The sequence below is a fragment of the Dreissena polymorpha genome, chromosome 5, assembly GCF_020536995.1.
Source record: "Dreissena polymorpha isolate Duluth1 chromosome 5, UMN_Dpol_1.0, whole genome shotgun sequence".
NCBI lineage: Eukaryota > Metazoa > Mollusca > Bivalvia > Myida > Dreissenidae > Dreissena > Dreissena polymorpha.
The window spans coordinates 119,070,949-119,089,637 of record NC_068359.1 but is presented as its reverse complement, the minus strand read 5'-3'; the positions used below and the strand labels follow the sequence as shown (position 1 = coordinate 119,089,637).

Here is an 18,689-nt window from a genome sequence, read left to right as displayed (position 1 = left end):
TTGTTTCCTGAATCGTTCGTGACGCATACACAAACAATGTTAATGATGCAGCATGTTGAATGGCAATTTCTTTAAATTATCAAAGCATTTGTTTTTATGAATGCAAACATGGTTGTTGATGATTATATACTATATAGACATATCAGATCGCGATTTGGTATAAACATCATGGTATGGGAGATGATTCTTCACGGATACATATAACTTCGTTTCAGGATAGCTTCCCTTGAAATACAATTAAATTATGCATTCTTAACAGGTACATGTACCTCATACCCTTCAAACCGTAAGTTTCTCTTTCCTGTGATTCTTTTATGAGACATTTACAGCAGTCAAATTAAGGAAAATGATATACATGTACACACCTTCAGACGTATAACCATTTGATTGCGTATGCACAAGATCCGAACTTCCGGAAGTTAACGTTTCCTCTGCAGTGGAGGTTCCTGAGTCACGTGATATGGGCGGCGGACAAGAAGAGTGGCGTGGAGGTTTCGGAGGCGCTTTTTTCTTCTTCTTTGACCTTGATCTGTCAGCGTTTTCTCTGGCTCCCGAACTCCCACCGGAAGTGGTATCACGCGTTATCGCGATCATCAGCGAGGAGCTCTGACTAGAAGAGAGGAGCAGACGCTTTCCGCTTTCGCTCTCGGAAGGTCGCCGGATTTTATCAATGTTAGAGATGATGCTATTTGACTCCATCTGCAAAACCTCCAACCACTTCATTAGCTCCGCGAAATTGCTCGTACACAAATAAATGCTCTTTGAACGTTCCTGAGTCAACTTAAAAATATATAAATGCTTTTGCCGTTTGTCCTTTTCTGCGACGTAAACAACGGCGCAGTTGGCCAATAACACCGCGAATTGAGCGCGTTCGTCATGTGTTTGAGTTTTGAACCCGTAAAAACAGCCCCTTTGTACTACACACCACAGTTTATGCCATTTCAGGTGATGTTTATTGTGCAGCAGTCCGCTCATACTCGGATCTGGCAAATCGGATAACTTCGGGAGTGATTTGGACGGTCTCTTGCTGAAGACTCTATCCTTAATATCAGAAGCGCGCCGAACGAGTCCGTTGTTTACGCCATTTCCGGTTTTGGCAAATTCCAAAGATTTTGACATTCCATTTGACTTATTCTTACCAAGTTTTGACCTCACTAGCACTAATGTCAACCGACTTTGACACGTCGTCATTAACATGATTATCAGCGGACACCGAGCTAGCCACGCTCGCAGTATCGTTCGAAATCGAGTCATCACTTTGTGACTTCCGCTTCTTTCTGCCAAATTTGAATAAATTTTCAAAACTACCAATCGACTTTAACTTCTTTCCCTGCGGAGCCTTTGGCGAATCTTCTTTCTGATTTTGATCGAAATGCATCGCTCTTATTGGTTGTTGCTTCGACACTTCCGTTTCCGGATATTCCCGCCGAAGTTTCTTCTTGAAATCCGTAACCGACTGTCGTCTGCTGTCATTTCGCATCAGTCCCGGCGTCCCACGTGGACTGGCATCTGCCCGTTGCTTAATGACGCAACGCCCTCCTCCGAACCGCCGCTGACGTCCAACTTCTCCGAACTTCTGGGGCTTCGCAATTTCTCCTCTCTGTTAGGCGAGGTCGGGGTCGGGTGGTATCCGGCACCGCTATTAAAAATGTTGTCGTCCAATGAAAGACGCCGCGGACTGAGCAACATCGGCGACTCGCGGCCGTTCGCGGCGGAAATATCATTCGTTACGTCCGGGTCCAATGCGGCAGCCTTTTGCAGAACCTTATACCAGGTGTCAAGTTCCTGTTGCGATTCCACACCGAAGATGTGTTTCCGGCTTGAACTGCAGTCGTCGATAACGAATTGAAATTTGGAAATACCGGAAACCGTTTGCGAGTGCGTGTGAACTCCGTTTATGGCGCTTTTATATACAAGAGGTCGAATGTTGCACCCGGAAGTACGATAATATCACGTGGTTTCTCTGCCGTTTTGTTATCGAATACACAAAAGAGCATATCGAGTATTACGCCCCAGATTTTTCTGTTTTCTGATAAGTCGGTGAGCGGTCCCACGTGATCGGGAATGGCTATGTCCGACATCGATACACGTTGAAAAAGGACCCGACCACTCTCGCCCGAGTCTCGCCGTTCGTCATGTTCAACTTATCTCCCTTGAGGGCCATACTTGCACGCCTTCTCAAGACTAGAAAGTATCTGAAATGAATGAATACATGAATAAATGAATGAATGAATGAATAAATGCATAAATAAATGAATGAATAAATGTATAATACATGAATGAATACATAAATAAATAAATAAATGAATGCATGAATGAATAAATGAATGAATACATGAATGAATACATGAATGAATAAATGAATGAATAAATACATGAACGAATAAATGAATGAATAAATGAACGAATAAATGAATCAATAAATGAATGAATAAATGAATGAATACATGAATTAATACACGAATTAATTAATAAATGAATGAATACACGAATGAATAAATGAATGAATAAACGAATTGTGGGATCAAAGATCTATCCACGAAGTATTCATACATCTTTGATGTGATGTACGAATTAATGAATGAATGAATTAATTAATTAATTATGAATAATTAATTAATGATTGGGTATACTGACCGATTTATTTAACGCATGAATAGTGTATTAATCAATAATTCAATCGGTTGATTGCTCATTCTAGCAAGAACATTGATTAAAAATACATTATTTTAAGTAAAAGTCGCAAAAACTCACGTGTTTAGTTTCCGTCTTCGTAAGATCTCATCTGCCTCGGACGCACTTGATATGAGGTCATCCTCGGAATCTGTCGCCTCGAAATATGATAAGCGTATATTAAATATAAAACATATATGTTAATTCACCCAAGCGTTTATAATTCTAGCATATGTAAATGTATCCATAAAAAACACGGATCAAAGTATAATGAAACGAGTGAAGTGCGTTTGGTTTATGACTTATACTCTAATTCAGTTAGCATATGCATAAACTAAACTTGTATCACCTAAAGCAATTCTTTATGACACATTTACATTGAAAAAATAATTTCCGACTCTATCCATTTTTCGTGTTATTTGAATTTGTGCTGTTCAAAGAGTGTTCAAATACTTTAAACTGCGCACCATTCCACTATATCATTGAAGAAAGTGCTTCATCATTAAAAGATATTTCCACCTTTCTCACCTGTACTGGTGTTTAACGACCTGTGATATAATTAGCCGTCAGGGAAATGATCACATTTTTATAACTGAATTACAATATCATGCAAGTACACAATATCAACCAGGTACACAATGCATGCTATTTTTATTCAGGACATTGAAAACGCGCGTCTATCCAATATTCTTATCATAGCATGTGTTTTAATTCTGGTAAACAAATATTGTCAATGTTTTTCTTATTATTATAAAATTTAACTACGAACGGTCGATAATTATTATTATTTTAAGACTTATTTTAATAATTATTTAGATAAATTGTTATATTTTATGTTACAATAAGTTGTTTAGAATGCTTACAGTTAATTTGCGTTGTAGCTCTTTTAACCATTTCTCAAATATTGATCAGATTATATCCGTACTAAGGAATTATTGCTGTAATTTACAAATGCATCATTTGATAATGTTTCCCTCGTTAACCCATTTATGCCTAGCGTCTTGAAAAAAGGCATTATGCGGCGTCTCATCTGGGTCTGCGCTGTTTGCTTAAGAAATTTCTGTAAGAAATATTCTAAATATAGAAATAAGTATACCAGAAATCCCTAATGTTGGAAATAATTTAGAAGGATGGGAGAGTCGACTAGACATAAATGCGTTAACGTTATGAAAATGAATCATGCTGTTTGTTCTTAGCGAGTTACATAATTTGGTATGTATAAAGTCTGACCAACCTAACAGACCAAGCATAGCCAATGATTGAAATATATGCTTTATTTGTAGTACGTTATATTGTTATTTTACTAAATTGCTGATATTAAATTAGCCATGCTCTGTGAAAAGGGGGTTTAATGCATGCGCGTAACGTGTCGTTGCAGATAAGCCTGTGCAGTCCGGGAAGGCTAATCAGGGACGACACTTTCCGCTTGAATGATATTTTTCGTTTCAAGAAAGTCTCTTCCTGAAACACGTATTTCGGTCTGCATTAACCCATTTATGCATTGTGGACTCTCCCATCCTTCTAAATTGGATCAATTTATTTCCAAAATTAGGTTTGTCTAGTATATTTATTTCTATATTTAGAATAGTGTTTACAGAAATTCATTTAAGCAAACAGCGCAGACCCTGATGAGACGCCGCATCTACGCTGTTTGCCAAGGCCTTTTTTCTAGACGCTAGGCATAAATGGGTTAAAAGAAGACCAGGAAAACGGGATCCCGGGCAAGGAAGAGTACACCTACTCTTTTGATTTTTACCCCAAAATTGCCCCGTTCGGAAGTAATTGCCTTTTATGGTAAAAGTAGTTTCAAAAGGAAGATGTAAAGGATTTCCATATCGCTCCATATATTTTACCTGACTATTTGAAAAGGAACGTAAAATCACTTGAAAGCGTGTCGTATTTTGAAACGTCTGGGATCAGTTCCAATGTACATTTCATTAATAGGACTATCGTGCCCTCCTCCCCCTCCTCCATGTAAACAAACTATATTATAATATGATTTGTAGGCGGCAAATAAAGTAGAATGAGACATAACTTGGACCATAAACTAGCGTGCGTATTTGAAAGGATTACTACTTTCTTTGGATTTGCCCCAAGTCATGGCACTGCTTTTCGTTTGCCATGGGTCGTGTACGATTAGTCACCTAATAACGGCGAGTTATTCTGCTTTGCCTAAGTTCTGTTTACGCCCTATTACACACTAGTATAATAAGCGTATATGCCACTGTTCGGATATAACTGGTTGAAAAAATGACTAAGTTATGTATTTATATTTGCCTCTAATAATGATAAAAAAACACTTCATGTAGGGCGACGATGAAATCATTAAAATTCTACTTAATAAGTAACACTTTAGTTTGTAACGTCGTAAATTTATTCGGCTATTAAAAACACTAAACACTAACATACGTTTGTTCGAAATGCTACACGAGTGTGATCTTTCGAACATGTTCCCTTACATCCACTACGAATTTTTAAACGTGTATTTCTATAACAAAGTCTATGTAAATTTATCTTTAAACATGATTTTACTTCAAATAAAATAAAATGTGAACGTTTAAGACTTTAAGACGGCGAAAAAGTACCAGTCCAGAAAGAAGAAAAAACTGACGACACTTTCAATTTTATAATTTTGAACTAACATATTTCTTTAAGATTATATGTCAACATCTTCAAACTCTATTTATTCAATATGACTGATATTGTTATGTCGGAACAGTAGAAAAACGGACGACTCTCTTTTTATATTGAACTGATCTTATTTAATTAAAAGCTCACAGTTTTTGTGTGTAATGTATTGTCTTAGCGAATACAAGGCGGCATGCCGTTGAAGTGACGATTTTTTTCAACAAATTCCAGACCGTTTTTTTGTATCATATAGGTAAATTAAGTCGTCACAATTTGTATTTGTAATTATTTCTTTCAAACGTTGTGTTATAAAATACTGTAATGACTCAAACCAAATAGCCATTCATAAACCAAAGAATATAAAAAGAATTACCTGGTCCGTTATTTAAAGACATATTCTCATTTAGCTTAATCCGTCTAGTCCATGATATAATTTTCCATTTTGCACATCAGATTAAATTGCATGTATCAAATATGAATATCCACACGTTTCATTATGCCTCCTGATGTTTTTTTAAATGTCATTAAATAGTACATTGTTTAATTGTTCTCAACAATCGTTCATTGTAGAGTACTGATCGTAAAATACATTATTCCATTGTTCACAAGTTACCAACATTCCGACTTTACCAACACAAAATCAAAATTTAAATAAATCCGTAATAAATCAATCCGACCCATCACAGCACCGTAAAGTCCATATAAATTCAATATAAATAACACATCCTAATTGATTGTTTTCAACTAGATTATTACTACCGTTCAACTGTCGATCATATTTGACTTCTAGGAGCTTATATGTTTAAAGGTCGTGGTTCAATACATCACACGAATTACCATTAACCGGACATTCAGTTACGGTAATTCTAAACATTTGAAGAAATAACAAAATATAATGTTCAACATATGTAAGAAATCGCCGTGCCAAAGTGGACGTGGTGTTCTCCTAACGACCGAAAGGTCATGGGTTCGATCCTCACTGTAGGATCTTCAAAAGCTACTGGTACTGGTTTAACTCAGCAAATGGACTCGATTTTGTTTAAATAAGCCTAGGTCTTGCGATTCGATGAAACACAAATAAATAGGTTTAAACTAAAGGTCCGTGGACATAGTGGATATGCTTTATGTTGATTCAGAAAGAGATGCGCGAATAAACTAATTTCTTAAGTCATAAAAATGAAACAAAATCTTTATTTGCATAACACCATACCCGCTCACAATTATTATAGTGTATTCTATTAAAGAGTTCAAAAACATATTCATTCGCTTAAGTTTATAGACACAAACAAAATAAATTCCTGATCGTCTTCCCTTCAATTAAACAAAAGCACGTCAGCATTTAACTTAACGTCTCTACACCTTGACATGGGCCGTGCTATGTGAAAATGGGGTTTAATGCATGTGCGCAAAGTGTCGTCCCCGATGAGTCTGTGAAGTCCGCATAGGCTAATCAGGGACGACACTGTTCGCCTACACTAGATGTTTGCGTAGAAGAGACTTTCTTTAACACGAAATATATCATAAAAGCAGAAAGTGTTGTCCCTGGTTAGCCTGTGCGGACTGCACAGGTCAATCTGGGATGACACTTTGCGCACATGCATTAAACCCCCTTTTCACAGCGGACGGCTCAAAACAATAATATCGATTGTCATCTCGTACAAACGGTGCTCAGCTGCTTTACCGGCATATTAATAACAAGCAAGCCAAACTCTCTTTAACTGAATCTGTACTCGACTTTTTCAATAGCACTAATTCCCATTTATCGTATCAATAATCCATACGACTTAGCAAAACATTGTTAACTTACAAACACTGTTTGTAAAGGCGTACGCTGATTTTAACACGGTTACGATACATTGTGTTCATTACAGGGAAAGTTGTAGCGTGGTAATGGTACATGCATGTTGTTTTAACCTTAATCAGAATAATGTAAATATACGAAACATAACGAATCGAGTATTTAAGTTGTGTGACTCGTTAGAAACTGCCGTAACATTATTGGTTTATAATACTTATGAAACATCAATATATATAACAGGCATTACGATTAAGATTTGCGTGAAGTACATTTTTCACTGGCGTCTATAAAACACTACCTATCGAAACTTATAAATGCTTGCGCCAAATCGGTGTTTAAGATTTGCATGGTTATATTTACTACAACACCGCATGTATTTTTTTCCTCCGAAGCGCAGATCGCTGTAAACATGATATGTATAAAGCCCATATTTTACGAAGAAAATCAACAATAATAATATGGTTGACATCAACTATGGCATCAATTAAATACATGTCATGTTCACTGAAAGCTAGGAAAAAACACAAAGAAATTCCTGCATAGGTTCTAATACGCCTAGGACACTGTCTATCATTCGACAATAAACGGTAAAAACCACTCAAAAGTGAACTACAGAGTTATTTCATCTCTAATCTGTAGGTATGATTCGCGGGACTATAACAGTTCATTATCGGTGTTTACTTTCATGTTCTGAAATTCAATTTATGATATTGCGAGATAACCTTTTTTAAAGTCAGCCATACAAAGCGGACACCGTGGTGGAAGTGTAATAATATACACGAGAAAGAAAACTAACCACTGTTATAACATCTAATCGACGCAATTAAAGGCACTGTCAATCGAATCTTAATCGATTTATGTAAAATTGTGTCTTATAAAGAAAATGACGTTTTTAAATATATTCTTTTTAAGAAATGCATTCATAAACAAACCAATTTTTGTTTACCCATTGCATTGCGATTTCTGGGATTTTGGTCGAAAAAGGTATCCGCTTGAACAAAATGTAAGCAAAATTCTTTTCTTAATGTTATTGTTGACAACTTGCTTAAGCGAAAAGCGTAATACATTTAATTCATACGTATGCGCCAGTCATACATATAGAAAAAAACACAGAAATTCATTACTGGAATGTAACGGACATTGACTTGCTTTTATTATGCATTTGATGTAGTATTAAGTACAACGTACTGTTTTACGCCCATCTAAGAGCAGTTAAGTATAACCGAGCGGTCAATCAACTAATTTAAAACCCATTTATGTCTAGAGGACTCTCCCATCCTTCTAAATTGGATCAATTTATTTCCAAAATTAGGGATGCTTTGTATATTTATTTCTATATTAAGAATATTTCTTACAGAAAAGTTCTTTAAGCAAACAGCGCAGACCCTGATGAGACCGCATCATGCGGCGTCTCATCTGGGTTTACGCTGTTTGCTAATGGACTTTTTTTCTAGACGCTAGGCATTAGTGGGTTAAAATAGCGAATTTATCTAAAGTAATGAAATCCAAGAGATGACAATAAACCAGCCATTCTCATTAAACTTATTAATTGAATAGCTTATTATTTCAAATGCCATAGTATTCGCTATTTTAATGTGTACATGGATCGTTATATCCAAACAAAGACGATATCAATACGATGTTTTGATAACGCGAGCGTTAAACCATTAAACCAATTCGACATGAATTAACACTGTTTTGAAAGTTTTTACCACGACCCATTATCATGCGCTCTGATCGAAGCTATATTTAACAGGACTACTCAAACATGCCCATATGCATATTTATTTTACCTTTCATAGATGGGGAAAAGGGCCATAGGCTATTAAAATAAAAGTGCATAACCATTTAGACCTTCTTTATAAAATTACAAACGTTGTGTTTATTTTTTTAGAAATAAACAATTTTTTTCTCAAACTAAGTATGATATGCTATTAAATGATGTACATATAATATGCAAAGAATAATAAGATATGCTAAAAATGGCTTGTAGATGCATTTGATCGGGTGCCTCTTTCCACAGTTGTCTGTACCCGTTGTGTAGTGTACTATACTTAAGAGTAACCTGGGTACTTTTAATTGGTACCTGAACCGATAACGACCAACTGAGAACCCCTAAATATATGTTTCAAGGCGTTATTTCTGGAAAACAGAAGTAATGTTTGTAAATAGTGTACCTTCGCCGGAAACCGAATCCCATATAAATCATATACTAAATGAAGGGTAACAATAAACATAACGATGTTCATTAAAAGGAGTCCCGCGAACCGGATTCGAACCAGTGACCTAAGGATAACAGTCGCATAACCACTACAGTCCTCCGCTCTACCAACTGAGCTATCGCGGGATATCAACATATGATATTACCACCACCATAAAATAATGACAATTGTAGCTAATCAACATCATACGTAGCTAATAAAACTATTCGCGCATGTATCAATAAAATTGGCATTAATAGCCCATGGAAAGAAACCCACACGCCATCCTAATAAGCCTCGGAAAATGGGATTTTAAGGGATCTTTTCACGTTTTGGTAAATTGACAAAATTGAAAAAAGTTGTTTCAGATTTGCAAATGTTCGTTTTAGTTATGATATTTGTGAGGAAGTAATACTGAACATGTACCATGGTCTAATATAGCCATTATATGCATCTTTTGACGATTTAAAAACCTGAAAATTATAATGCGTTGCAACGCGAAACGATTGAATAATTTGGAGTTCTGTTGTTGTCGTTTAATTTTGTGAAACTACGAAGATTGCTTATATAAAGTAAAAATACCACACGTATGTATACTTGGCAGGATGGCCGAGCGGACTGATTGGTTTTTACTCGTTTTTACTCCAGGACTCCAGAGGTCTTTGGTTCGAGCCCTGCTGCGGGATACTTTTTTGTTCTTTAAAAAAAATCATTCTTCATTTTTTACTGAAGCTTTTTAGATCCAATGTTTACATTAATCAATATAAAGCATATAATGACAAACTTCAAAACATGTAAAGTCTGTGAAAAGGCCCCTTTAATGAATGTTAAGTCTCGCCCCTGATGCAGCTGCGGCGATACTTTACGTACATGAGCAAATGCTTGTCGTGATCGCTCCACATAGAAGATATCTATCTTAAACCATTTTATACGTAGCTGCAAACCCGTTGACATATATTAAACGGATATGGCTAAAAATAACGTTTACGGTCATAATGGTGTAATGGATATGATGTCCGCCATGCGACCGGGAGGTGACGGGTTCGATCCCCACTGTGGGACCATTCTCCCCCAAACACACCAAGTATTGGTTCTAAGCCCAGGACACATACTCAAGAGCGTTTCAATAAACCCGAGGCTTTCGAAACAATCGAACTAAAATAAATAAGTTTAAACGAAACAAAAATTACGCTTTCCATCGCATTGGAATATAAATCAATTACTAGTCTAGGAAATACGCAAAAGTTTCAACAGCCAGTGGTGTATAGTCACATTTAGTGGTATACAATTTTGCTTCAATACGTTTAAGGTTCGAATTCCGCTAAGAGCAATAATAAATTTTATTATCAAACGTGTATAATATTATAATCATGTAAGAGTCTTCCGTTTATTATATTTGATAGTAAGCACATTTCTTGACATTTTACCAATGTATCTGTTTGGTATACCAGGCTATGCAACGTTAGTAGATGGCTATTCAATTACAATAACAAAAACTTATTGCTAGAGTATTCGCGTAATTGTTTGTACATTTTTATGTAGACACAGTCGTTTGTCACTTAATAGTTTGTGATAAAAAATACTACCAAGATATCATGTATTGAACAAAGTAAACTTCGAATGTCATTTTTTCGCTTCGTGCAATCTGGAACGCCAGCAGTCATACTTTTTTTATAAATAATTGAAAACCATCATTGATTTCACGGTGTGATGGTAAATTTCAAAGGTAAACTAAATTTATTTTTACATGGTGATGCACTGATATAAATCGCCGTTTTAGCGAACGTTTCTGCTGAAGCGTTTAGAATCGGTGGCGCGTAAAAAAACTGCAGTATATTGCCTGGTATAGGATTCGAAGAATCCTCGCGTAAAATCATAAATTATGTTGTTTAACAGCCATAGTTTCATATGATATTTAAACACAGGAGGGCAATCAAAAAGGAAGCAAAAGATGTCAAATGTAAATAATCTAACAGAAATAGTGTACAATGCTACAATATTATTATCCAAAGTGCGCACGTTTCTTTATTCAATTTCTAACGTTTGAATACTTCTTTCTGCTTATAGTTCAGGGCCGGAAAACAACTTAAAAGAATATAATCACTGATAATATACAGTGTGTGTAAAGTGAAGCCTTTGTATTAAGCAATAATATATTCACACTTTTTTGATTCAGCATTGTGTTTAACTCCTTCAACGAAAACTATGTGTGCTCGGTTAATGTACTTCCTACGCTTAGTAAAAATTTGTGTTTATACGCTGATCAGAAGGCAATACAATAGCGTAAATGAGTCGTATTTTGAGAAAACTGGGCATAATGCATGGGCGTAAAGTGTCGTCCCAGATTAGCCTGTGAAGTCCACACATGCTAATCAGGGACGACACTTTCCGCTTAAATGGTATTTTTCGTTTGAAGGAAGTCCCTTTTACCGAAAATCTAGTTTAAGCGGAAAGTGTCGTCTCTGATTAGCCTCTGCGGACTGCACAGGCTAATCTGGGACGACACTTTACGCACATGCATTATGCCCAGTTTTCTCAGAACAAGACACAAATAAATTTGGTGGATATATATTTCTAAGACAAAACGGAATATTTAAATGGCTTGCGGCATACTTTTACATGCAACGAGTAATATAAAGTAGAAGAGCTATGCAATGTAAATCGTTGGTGTGTTATTCTCGTAAGTTACGGCTGATTGGCGATGAAATATTCGAGGCGGCTATGCTAGAAACTGCGTTTATGCGTTCACGTACATTGCCAGTTTATGTTAAACAAAAAATAAAATATTTACCATTATGGGCATTAGTCATTTTCAATGTAAATTATCCATATTTGTAATGTTTTTGTGAAAAACGTCGCTTTAGACGTCGTAAACTCACGGCGAGAAAAAAATAATATTTTGTAATGTTGATTTCGTAGACTTACGAGTTTAATTTAAGAGTGATCATACATAATAGTAGTTTCAATGCTCGCTCGTGAACTAAAATCGACCGAAACCGACAAATATACTCTCTTTTTATTATGTTCTGCTAAAAATATTTTGCTAAATAAATTTTAATCCTTACCTTTGCTGTATGTTAGATAATCAGCAAATGTATAATGTTTAAATCCACACAAAATTCGTATTTATTTCTATGTAATTCTGCAACTACGCGGTGACACACACACATATACCGTATTGATAAATTAATCTTGTAAGTCCGAATCGTAGTCCAATATTCTCATCGCGGAACACCGCACGTTACGTGTTTCCGAATAACATTTCTTAATCATTAGATATACACCACAATAAAAGACATTTTAAAAATTTCAAACGAATAATTATTCAACATTAAACACGCTTGACTGAGCTAATAATCAGTTCAGACACAATATTTGTTCAGCGAATCGGATGGACTTGTGTCGCCGAATTATTCGATTATTGTCACCGAATGACCATAAATCTGTGATATTTATCCGCATATTAATTTCATTGTGCGCATAAATGTATCGATGAAGTTGTCCTTCTTTTTATGAACAACATTGGTTGCGATATCAAAACGTTTTAAGTATATTTGTTAAGTTGTAGTCCATTTGACCAACATGTCTATCATGCTAATTATTGCATTTATTGGATATGACTGCAGTGTCACGCCAGTGGTTAATCGTAGGATGTGACAGGTGTTTGTTTTAGAAATAATATAGATTTTATCGAAACTGATGTTAAATCACATTTCTGTGTATTATTTAATGCGCATATGGATGGCTATGAAGCTGGTGAAACATTAAACGATCATTATTATGCAGTTGATGATGATGAATATTACCATTATGTAGACTGTTATTATGTTGACGATGCTGATGATGGTCATTGTGTTGGTTACGCTGATGATAACGATGATGATGATAAAATGTCACTGTTGATGTGGTTTCCGCAGCTGCTGATCATTATTATAATCATAATGCAAATAAAACGACGACACTGGCGCTGCAGTAGTTGTATTTTTAATGATGATGCTGATGGTAATAATGCAAATAACACAAACCTTCAAAATGACGATGAAGTGTGCAAACAACTCACAGATGTTACATGTTCGAGCATTCTAAACATGAATTGCAGTTCTTACCGTCATTTATTGTACGTTATTTCAAAATGACAATGATGTTTGTAAGGTACTCGTAAATGTTTTATTTTGTAAGGTATTTGTAAATGTTTTATTTACCTGCATGTCAAATATAAATTGCAGTTCCTTTTGTTAGGTTTTCAACTTTATTTCAAAATAAAAATTGTATTGTACATTTTTTTTCAAATTTTGCTGTTTATTTCAGTTCACAATTGAATCATATGGAGACTTTTTCCCGAATTCTTGTAACATTCTTATTGAAAAAAAATCGTCTCACATTCGCACTGGCATTACAAGTATCAATGAATAATTACTTCATTTATACAAACGACAATAGTTTTCAGTTTACTATTCATACATAATTGAAATATCGAATTTAAATCCAGTCCAAAATTTCATCAAATTCTTCAAACAAGACATCTTCGTACAGTGTATTCCCAAATGCTTATTTAACTAACCCACACTTAGTATAGTAAACCAAATTTAAAGTTCAAATTAAGAATACCCGACAAAGGGTGTCTTTACATTATTATATACACTCACAAATTTGGATACTAGACTGTCGTGTCGTTTAAATATTATTTTCAATCGATACGATCTTTTACACAGATATTTTAACAAAGCCGAACATGTAATTATAAGATTCGGTAACAAATTACGACTCCAATTAAAAATCAATCGAAGAGGAGTACAGAGGGAAACTTATATGACAGTTAGTGGCCAACGGTGAAATTTTATGCGCGATTGTTTAACCCTTTCAGTGCGGGAACCGAATTTTGAAGGCCTTTGCAAACAGTTTGGATCCAGATGAGACGCCACAGAACGTGGCGTCTCATCAGGATCCAAACTGTTTGCTATTCTGATAATATTCTTTGAAAAAAATCAAAGAAAATGCTAATTTTAGAAATTCAGCAGACGACATTTTAGCAGACGACAAATTTCCCAGCATGCAAAGGTTTAAGAATAATCTGATACATTGGCGTAGCTTGTGTGAGCCGAAACATGGAAAAGGAGTCTCATGTTATATCGGTTATCGTAGCTTCAGACCAGGCTGTGCTTATAAGCTGGTATAAGTCCATTTTTTGAAGGAAGCGGGTCATATTTAATTAAAGACACAACAAACTTCGTACAGCAACTGTTTACTTATGGTACGATTTTAGCGTTTTGCACTCAGTGACACCTTTAATTCACGTAACCTATTTCATGACACACACATTTTTTCGTATTCCGTTTGCTTCAGGTATATTAACTGGTTTACTCAAAACTTGTCAAAACAACAACGTATTTTAGATACCATGGTGAAACATCCTATATTTCATTTAATATTTCATTCAGCAATAAACGAGACAACTTTGATACGTCATGTTATGTGTTAGACAACCGTTGCAAAATTTAAATCTTGTTCAACGATTGAATCCTCGTAAAAATGAACATAAATATGTTATCTGAAGTATATAAAATATTCAAGATATTTTAAATATTTAAATTACACTGTTTTATTAAAGACGGTTAATGACTAGATTAAAGAAGCATTTAAAACACAAAGATGGGATTATTGAACAATGCACCACTCTGTTAAATAGTAATAAATGAGGCTTATTATAACAAAAGACACGTCCTAGACAGGTTGAGGAATGCTGTAATGTGTCCATAACAGTAAGAATTCGTCCGTTGTAGAATTAAATCTATACAATGACAATCACGGTGTTGGGCCAATCAGTTTCCAAACAAGGCGTCAAACGTCGCATGCAGTCATAATTCCAAAAATATCGGGATTAATATTTGTATTAAAGGGGCCTTTTCACGTTTTGAAAAATTGACAAAATTGAAAAATGTTGTTTCAGATTCGCAAATGTTCGTTTTATTTATGATATTTTTGAGGAAACAGTAATACTGAACATTTACCATGCTCTAAAATAGTCATTATATGCATCTTTTGACGATTTAAAAACCAGAAAAATAAAAAGCGTTGCAACGCGAAACGAATTAATAATTTGGAGAGCTCTGTTTTTGTCGTTATATTTTGTGAAACAACGAGGATTGGTTATATGAAGTATAAAATACACCAGTCATTGCATCCGGAAGGATGGCCGAGTGGTCTAAGTTGGAGACTTTTTACTCCAGGACTCCAGAGGTCAGTGGTTCGAATCCTGCTGAGGGTTACCTTTTTCTTAAAAAAACTAATATTCTTGATTTTTTACTGGAAATGTTTACATCCAATATTAACAGTTATCAATATAAAGCAGTAAATGACAAACTTCAAAACATGCCAAAATCTGTGAAAAGGCCCCTTTAAACGTGAAAGAAGACATTACTTCGTGTGTCGGGGAGGATGTGGGCAAATAATGCGTTGTAGAAATTTTGGTTGTAACAATAATTTACTTTTGTGAGAAATTCCATCACGTCAAGATATAATCGAATGAAAATATTGCTCAGGGATCAACTATTTATAACAATATTTACAAAAAATACTATCTTGCGATGTCCATTTTATTATTTTGTAAGTTTTGTTATCTCTTTTAAGCACAAGCTGTAACTAATTATAACTACATCAAACCATAAATTGCCTTAACCTATAAATGCGTATTCTTCTCAAAGTTAACGTTTATTTATAGTAAGTATTCGCATTATCGGCACTCGAAAGTAGCAAAAGAAAGAGAAAAAAAAAGTAATTTTGCACGAAATACCCAACTAATCAAGAGATTAAAACTTCATGTCATGGTTATGTGATATTAAACTGGGGCATGTTCGATTCCTTGAATATACAGAAAGAGACTTACGCGCATATTTTCGAAATGACAATGTTCCATCTTTTCTCATATATTAAAAACATTAATTACGCAGATTCATTTTGAACATGCGTTCTTGCTTATAAGTAATCATCATAGGAAATGGATAAATTAGTAAGCGTTACAGAAACGTTGACTACGTAAATAACGTATTTAGTACAATACATGGTCAAAGCCACTCAACAGTTCATCACGGAGTCACTTCATCTTTTATCTGTATGTATGATTCCCCGGCCATAACAGTTTATTATCGGTCTTTAATTTCATATTCTGAAATGCAATAAATCATAAGGAAAGTCAAATTCACCTTTCATGAAGTTAAACATTTCGAGCGGACAACGTGGTCATAGTGAAATGAATTAAACATTTGAAAAAACGTACAATACTGTTATAATACCACAAACATCGGATTGACGCAATGCATGCCGCTGTCCTACGAATCTTACTAAATGCAAACTTAAATGACAAAAGTACTTAGTAAAAGAAAATGGCGTTGTTGATTCTACTTAAATCAATTTTATTTATAAGACAAAAAATCAGAACCAACCCATTTTGGTCGGTAAGATATCCGTTAGAAATTATTCCTTCAAAGCGTAAAACAAGTAATGCATACGTATGTCTCAGTAATACATATGAGTCGTGTTCTGAGGAAACTGGGGCATAATGCATGTGCGTAAAGTGTCGTCCCAGATTAACCTGTGCAGTCCGCACAGGCTAATCAGGGACGAAACTTGCCACCTAAACTTGATTTTCGGTAAGGAGGGACTTCTTTGAAACTAAAAATACCATAAAAGCGGAAAGTGTCGTCCCTGATTAGCCTGTGCGGACTGCACAGGCTAATCTGAGATGACACTTTACGCACATGTATTAAGCCCAGTTTTCTAAGAACGAGGGTCGTATAGAAACAAGAGAAATTTATTTCTGGGATGTAACATACATTGACTTGCTTCTATTTGTTATATTAACTATATCATTTTAACGGTATATTACGTCCTTCTAAGGGTTGTTTGTTATTAACGGGTGGTCAGTAAACTAGTTTTCAGCGCATTTAACTTCAGTAATAATATCTAAGAGATTACAATAAACCGGTCTTTCCAATCAAATTATAAATAAACAACCGTGTTATTTTAAAAACCGTATTGTTCGCAATATTATTTGTACATGGATCCAAACAAAGACGATATTAAGGCGATGTTTTGATAAGCGAGCGTTTAACCATTAAACCTTTGTCATGTATGAAAATTGTTTTGATAGTTTATACCACGACCCATTATCATGCATTCTGATCAAAGCTATATAGTAACGCAATGTTCATATGGGTAGTAAGTTAACGTTTTATATGGGGGATAAGGTTTGTAAAATATCAAAATAAAGGCGCAAAACTCTTTAGACTTGCTTTATACAATTATAAACTGTGTGTTTATTATTTTTCGCAAATTAAGCAGGTAGTAGTATTATATTAGGTAAATGAAATATGCAAAGAATATAAGATATGTCGTGAATGTGGCCGGATGTCTGTAAGAGTACTGTCCGAACAAGGGTACAGTTTAGAAATCACAGTACCTTGTGTACTTTTAAGATTTACCTGTGCCAACTAGGACCAATGTAGCGACCCTATATAATAATATTACAATTGATACAAAAGCAATTTGCTTTCTTGTGAATGAATAAAATAACAATCAAATACTATAAAATGAAATGCACGATACAATTTACGTAAAATGAGTCCCGCGAACCGGATTTGAACCAGTGACCTAAGGATGCCAGTTGCTTCGACCACTACAGTCCTCCGCTCTACCAACTGAGCTATCGCGGGATTAAACATAGTAACATATTATAACATATCATTATGACAATTGTATCTAATAATTGTCATAAGTCGCTTATAACACTACATGTATGTATCAATTAAAGTGACATTCAAACCCATGGAAAGAAACATTTAGTCATGTTCTGAGAAAAATGGGCATACTTTATGTACGTAAAGTGTCATCCCAGATTAGCCTGTGCAGTTCGCACAGGCTAATCAGGGACGACACATTCCGCTTTTATGACATTTTCGTTTAAATGAAGTCTCTTGTTAGCAAAAATCCAATCTAGGCGAAAAGTGTTGCCCTGATAAGCCTGTGCCGACTGCACAGGCTAATTTGGGACGGCACTTTACGCACATGCATTTAGCCCAGTTTTCTCAGAACAAGGCGAGCCTCGCTCTGGAAAATGGGGCTTAATGAATGTCCGTTAAGTCTCGTCCAAGATTATCCTGCGCATTCCGTACAGGCCAATCAGGGACGACACTTTCCGCTTAAACTGGATGGACTTACTGGATTAGAAGGGACTTCCTTTAGCCGACAAATACCAGGAAACCGACAGATAAGCACATGATATTTTGGAACGATACTTTCCGCACATGCTCATATTACTAGTCGTGCTCGATATACACAGAAGTGGTATAAATGAAGCCATGTTATCTCACCACACTTGATGAGTGACCTTCAAA

The 18,689-nt window shown here is 35.3% G+C and overlaps 3 protein-coding genes and 2 non-coding genes across 5 annotated transcripts in view; 1 reads left to right on the top strand and 4 right to left on the bottom strand.

Annotated features, from left to right (window-relative positions):
• Positions 1–1,715, bottom strand: part of LOC127881060 (kinesin-related protein 1-like) — a 57,305-nt gene extending 55,590 nt beyond the window's left edge. Inside the window, exon 1 of the mRNA XM_052428663.1 lies at positions 366–1,715. Within this exon, the coding sequence (XP_052284623.1) occupies positions 366–1,254 (889 nt within the window). The 5' untranslated portion in view covers positions 1,255–1,715. The remainder of the gene's footprint in view (positions 1–365) is intronic.
• The window catches only part of LOC127881065 (salivary glue protein Sgs-3-like), a 194,750-nt gene that overhangs the window by 174,043 nt on the left and 2,018 nt on the right, over positions 1–18,689 (top strand). The gene's annotated exons all lie outside the window — the stretch shown is intronic.
• The window catches only part of LOC127881061 (uncharacterized), a 158,281-nt gene continuing 141,646 nt past the window's right edge, over positions 2,055–18,689 (bottom strand). The window contains exons 2-3 of the mRNA XM_052428670.1: positions 2,755–2,831; positions 2,055–2,195 (exon numbers count right to left, since the gene is read on the bottom strand). Of these exons, the coding sequence (XP_052284630.1) occupies positions 2,069–2,195; positions 2,755–2,831 (204 nt within the window). The 3' untranslated portion in view covers positions 2,055–2,068. The remainder of the gene's footprint in view (positions 2,196–2,754; positions 2,832–18,689) is intronic.
• Positions 9,358–9,446, bottom strand: Trnay-gua (transfer RNA tyrosine (anticodon GUA)). Its single transcript is given in 2 exon segments — positions 9,358–9,393; positions 9,410–9,446. It is a non-coding gene; the product is annotated as a tRNA-Tyr (tRNA).
• Positions 17,919–18,008, bottom strand: Trnay-gua (transfer RNA tyrosine (anticodon GUA)). Its single transcript is given in 2 exon segments — positions 17,919–17,954; positions 17,972–18,008. It is a non-coding gene; the product is annotated as a tRNA-Tyr (tRNA).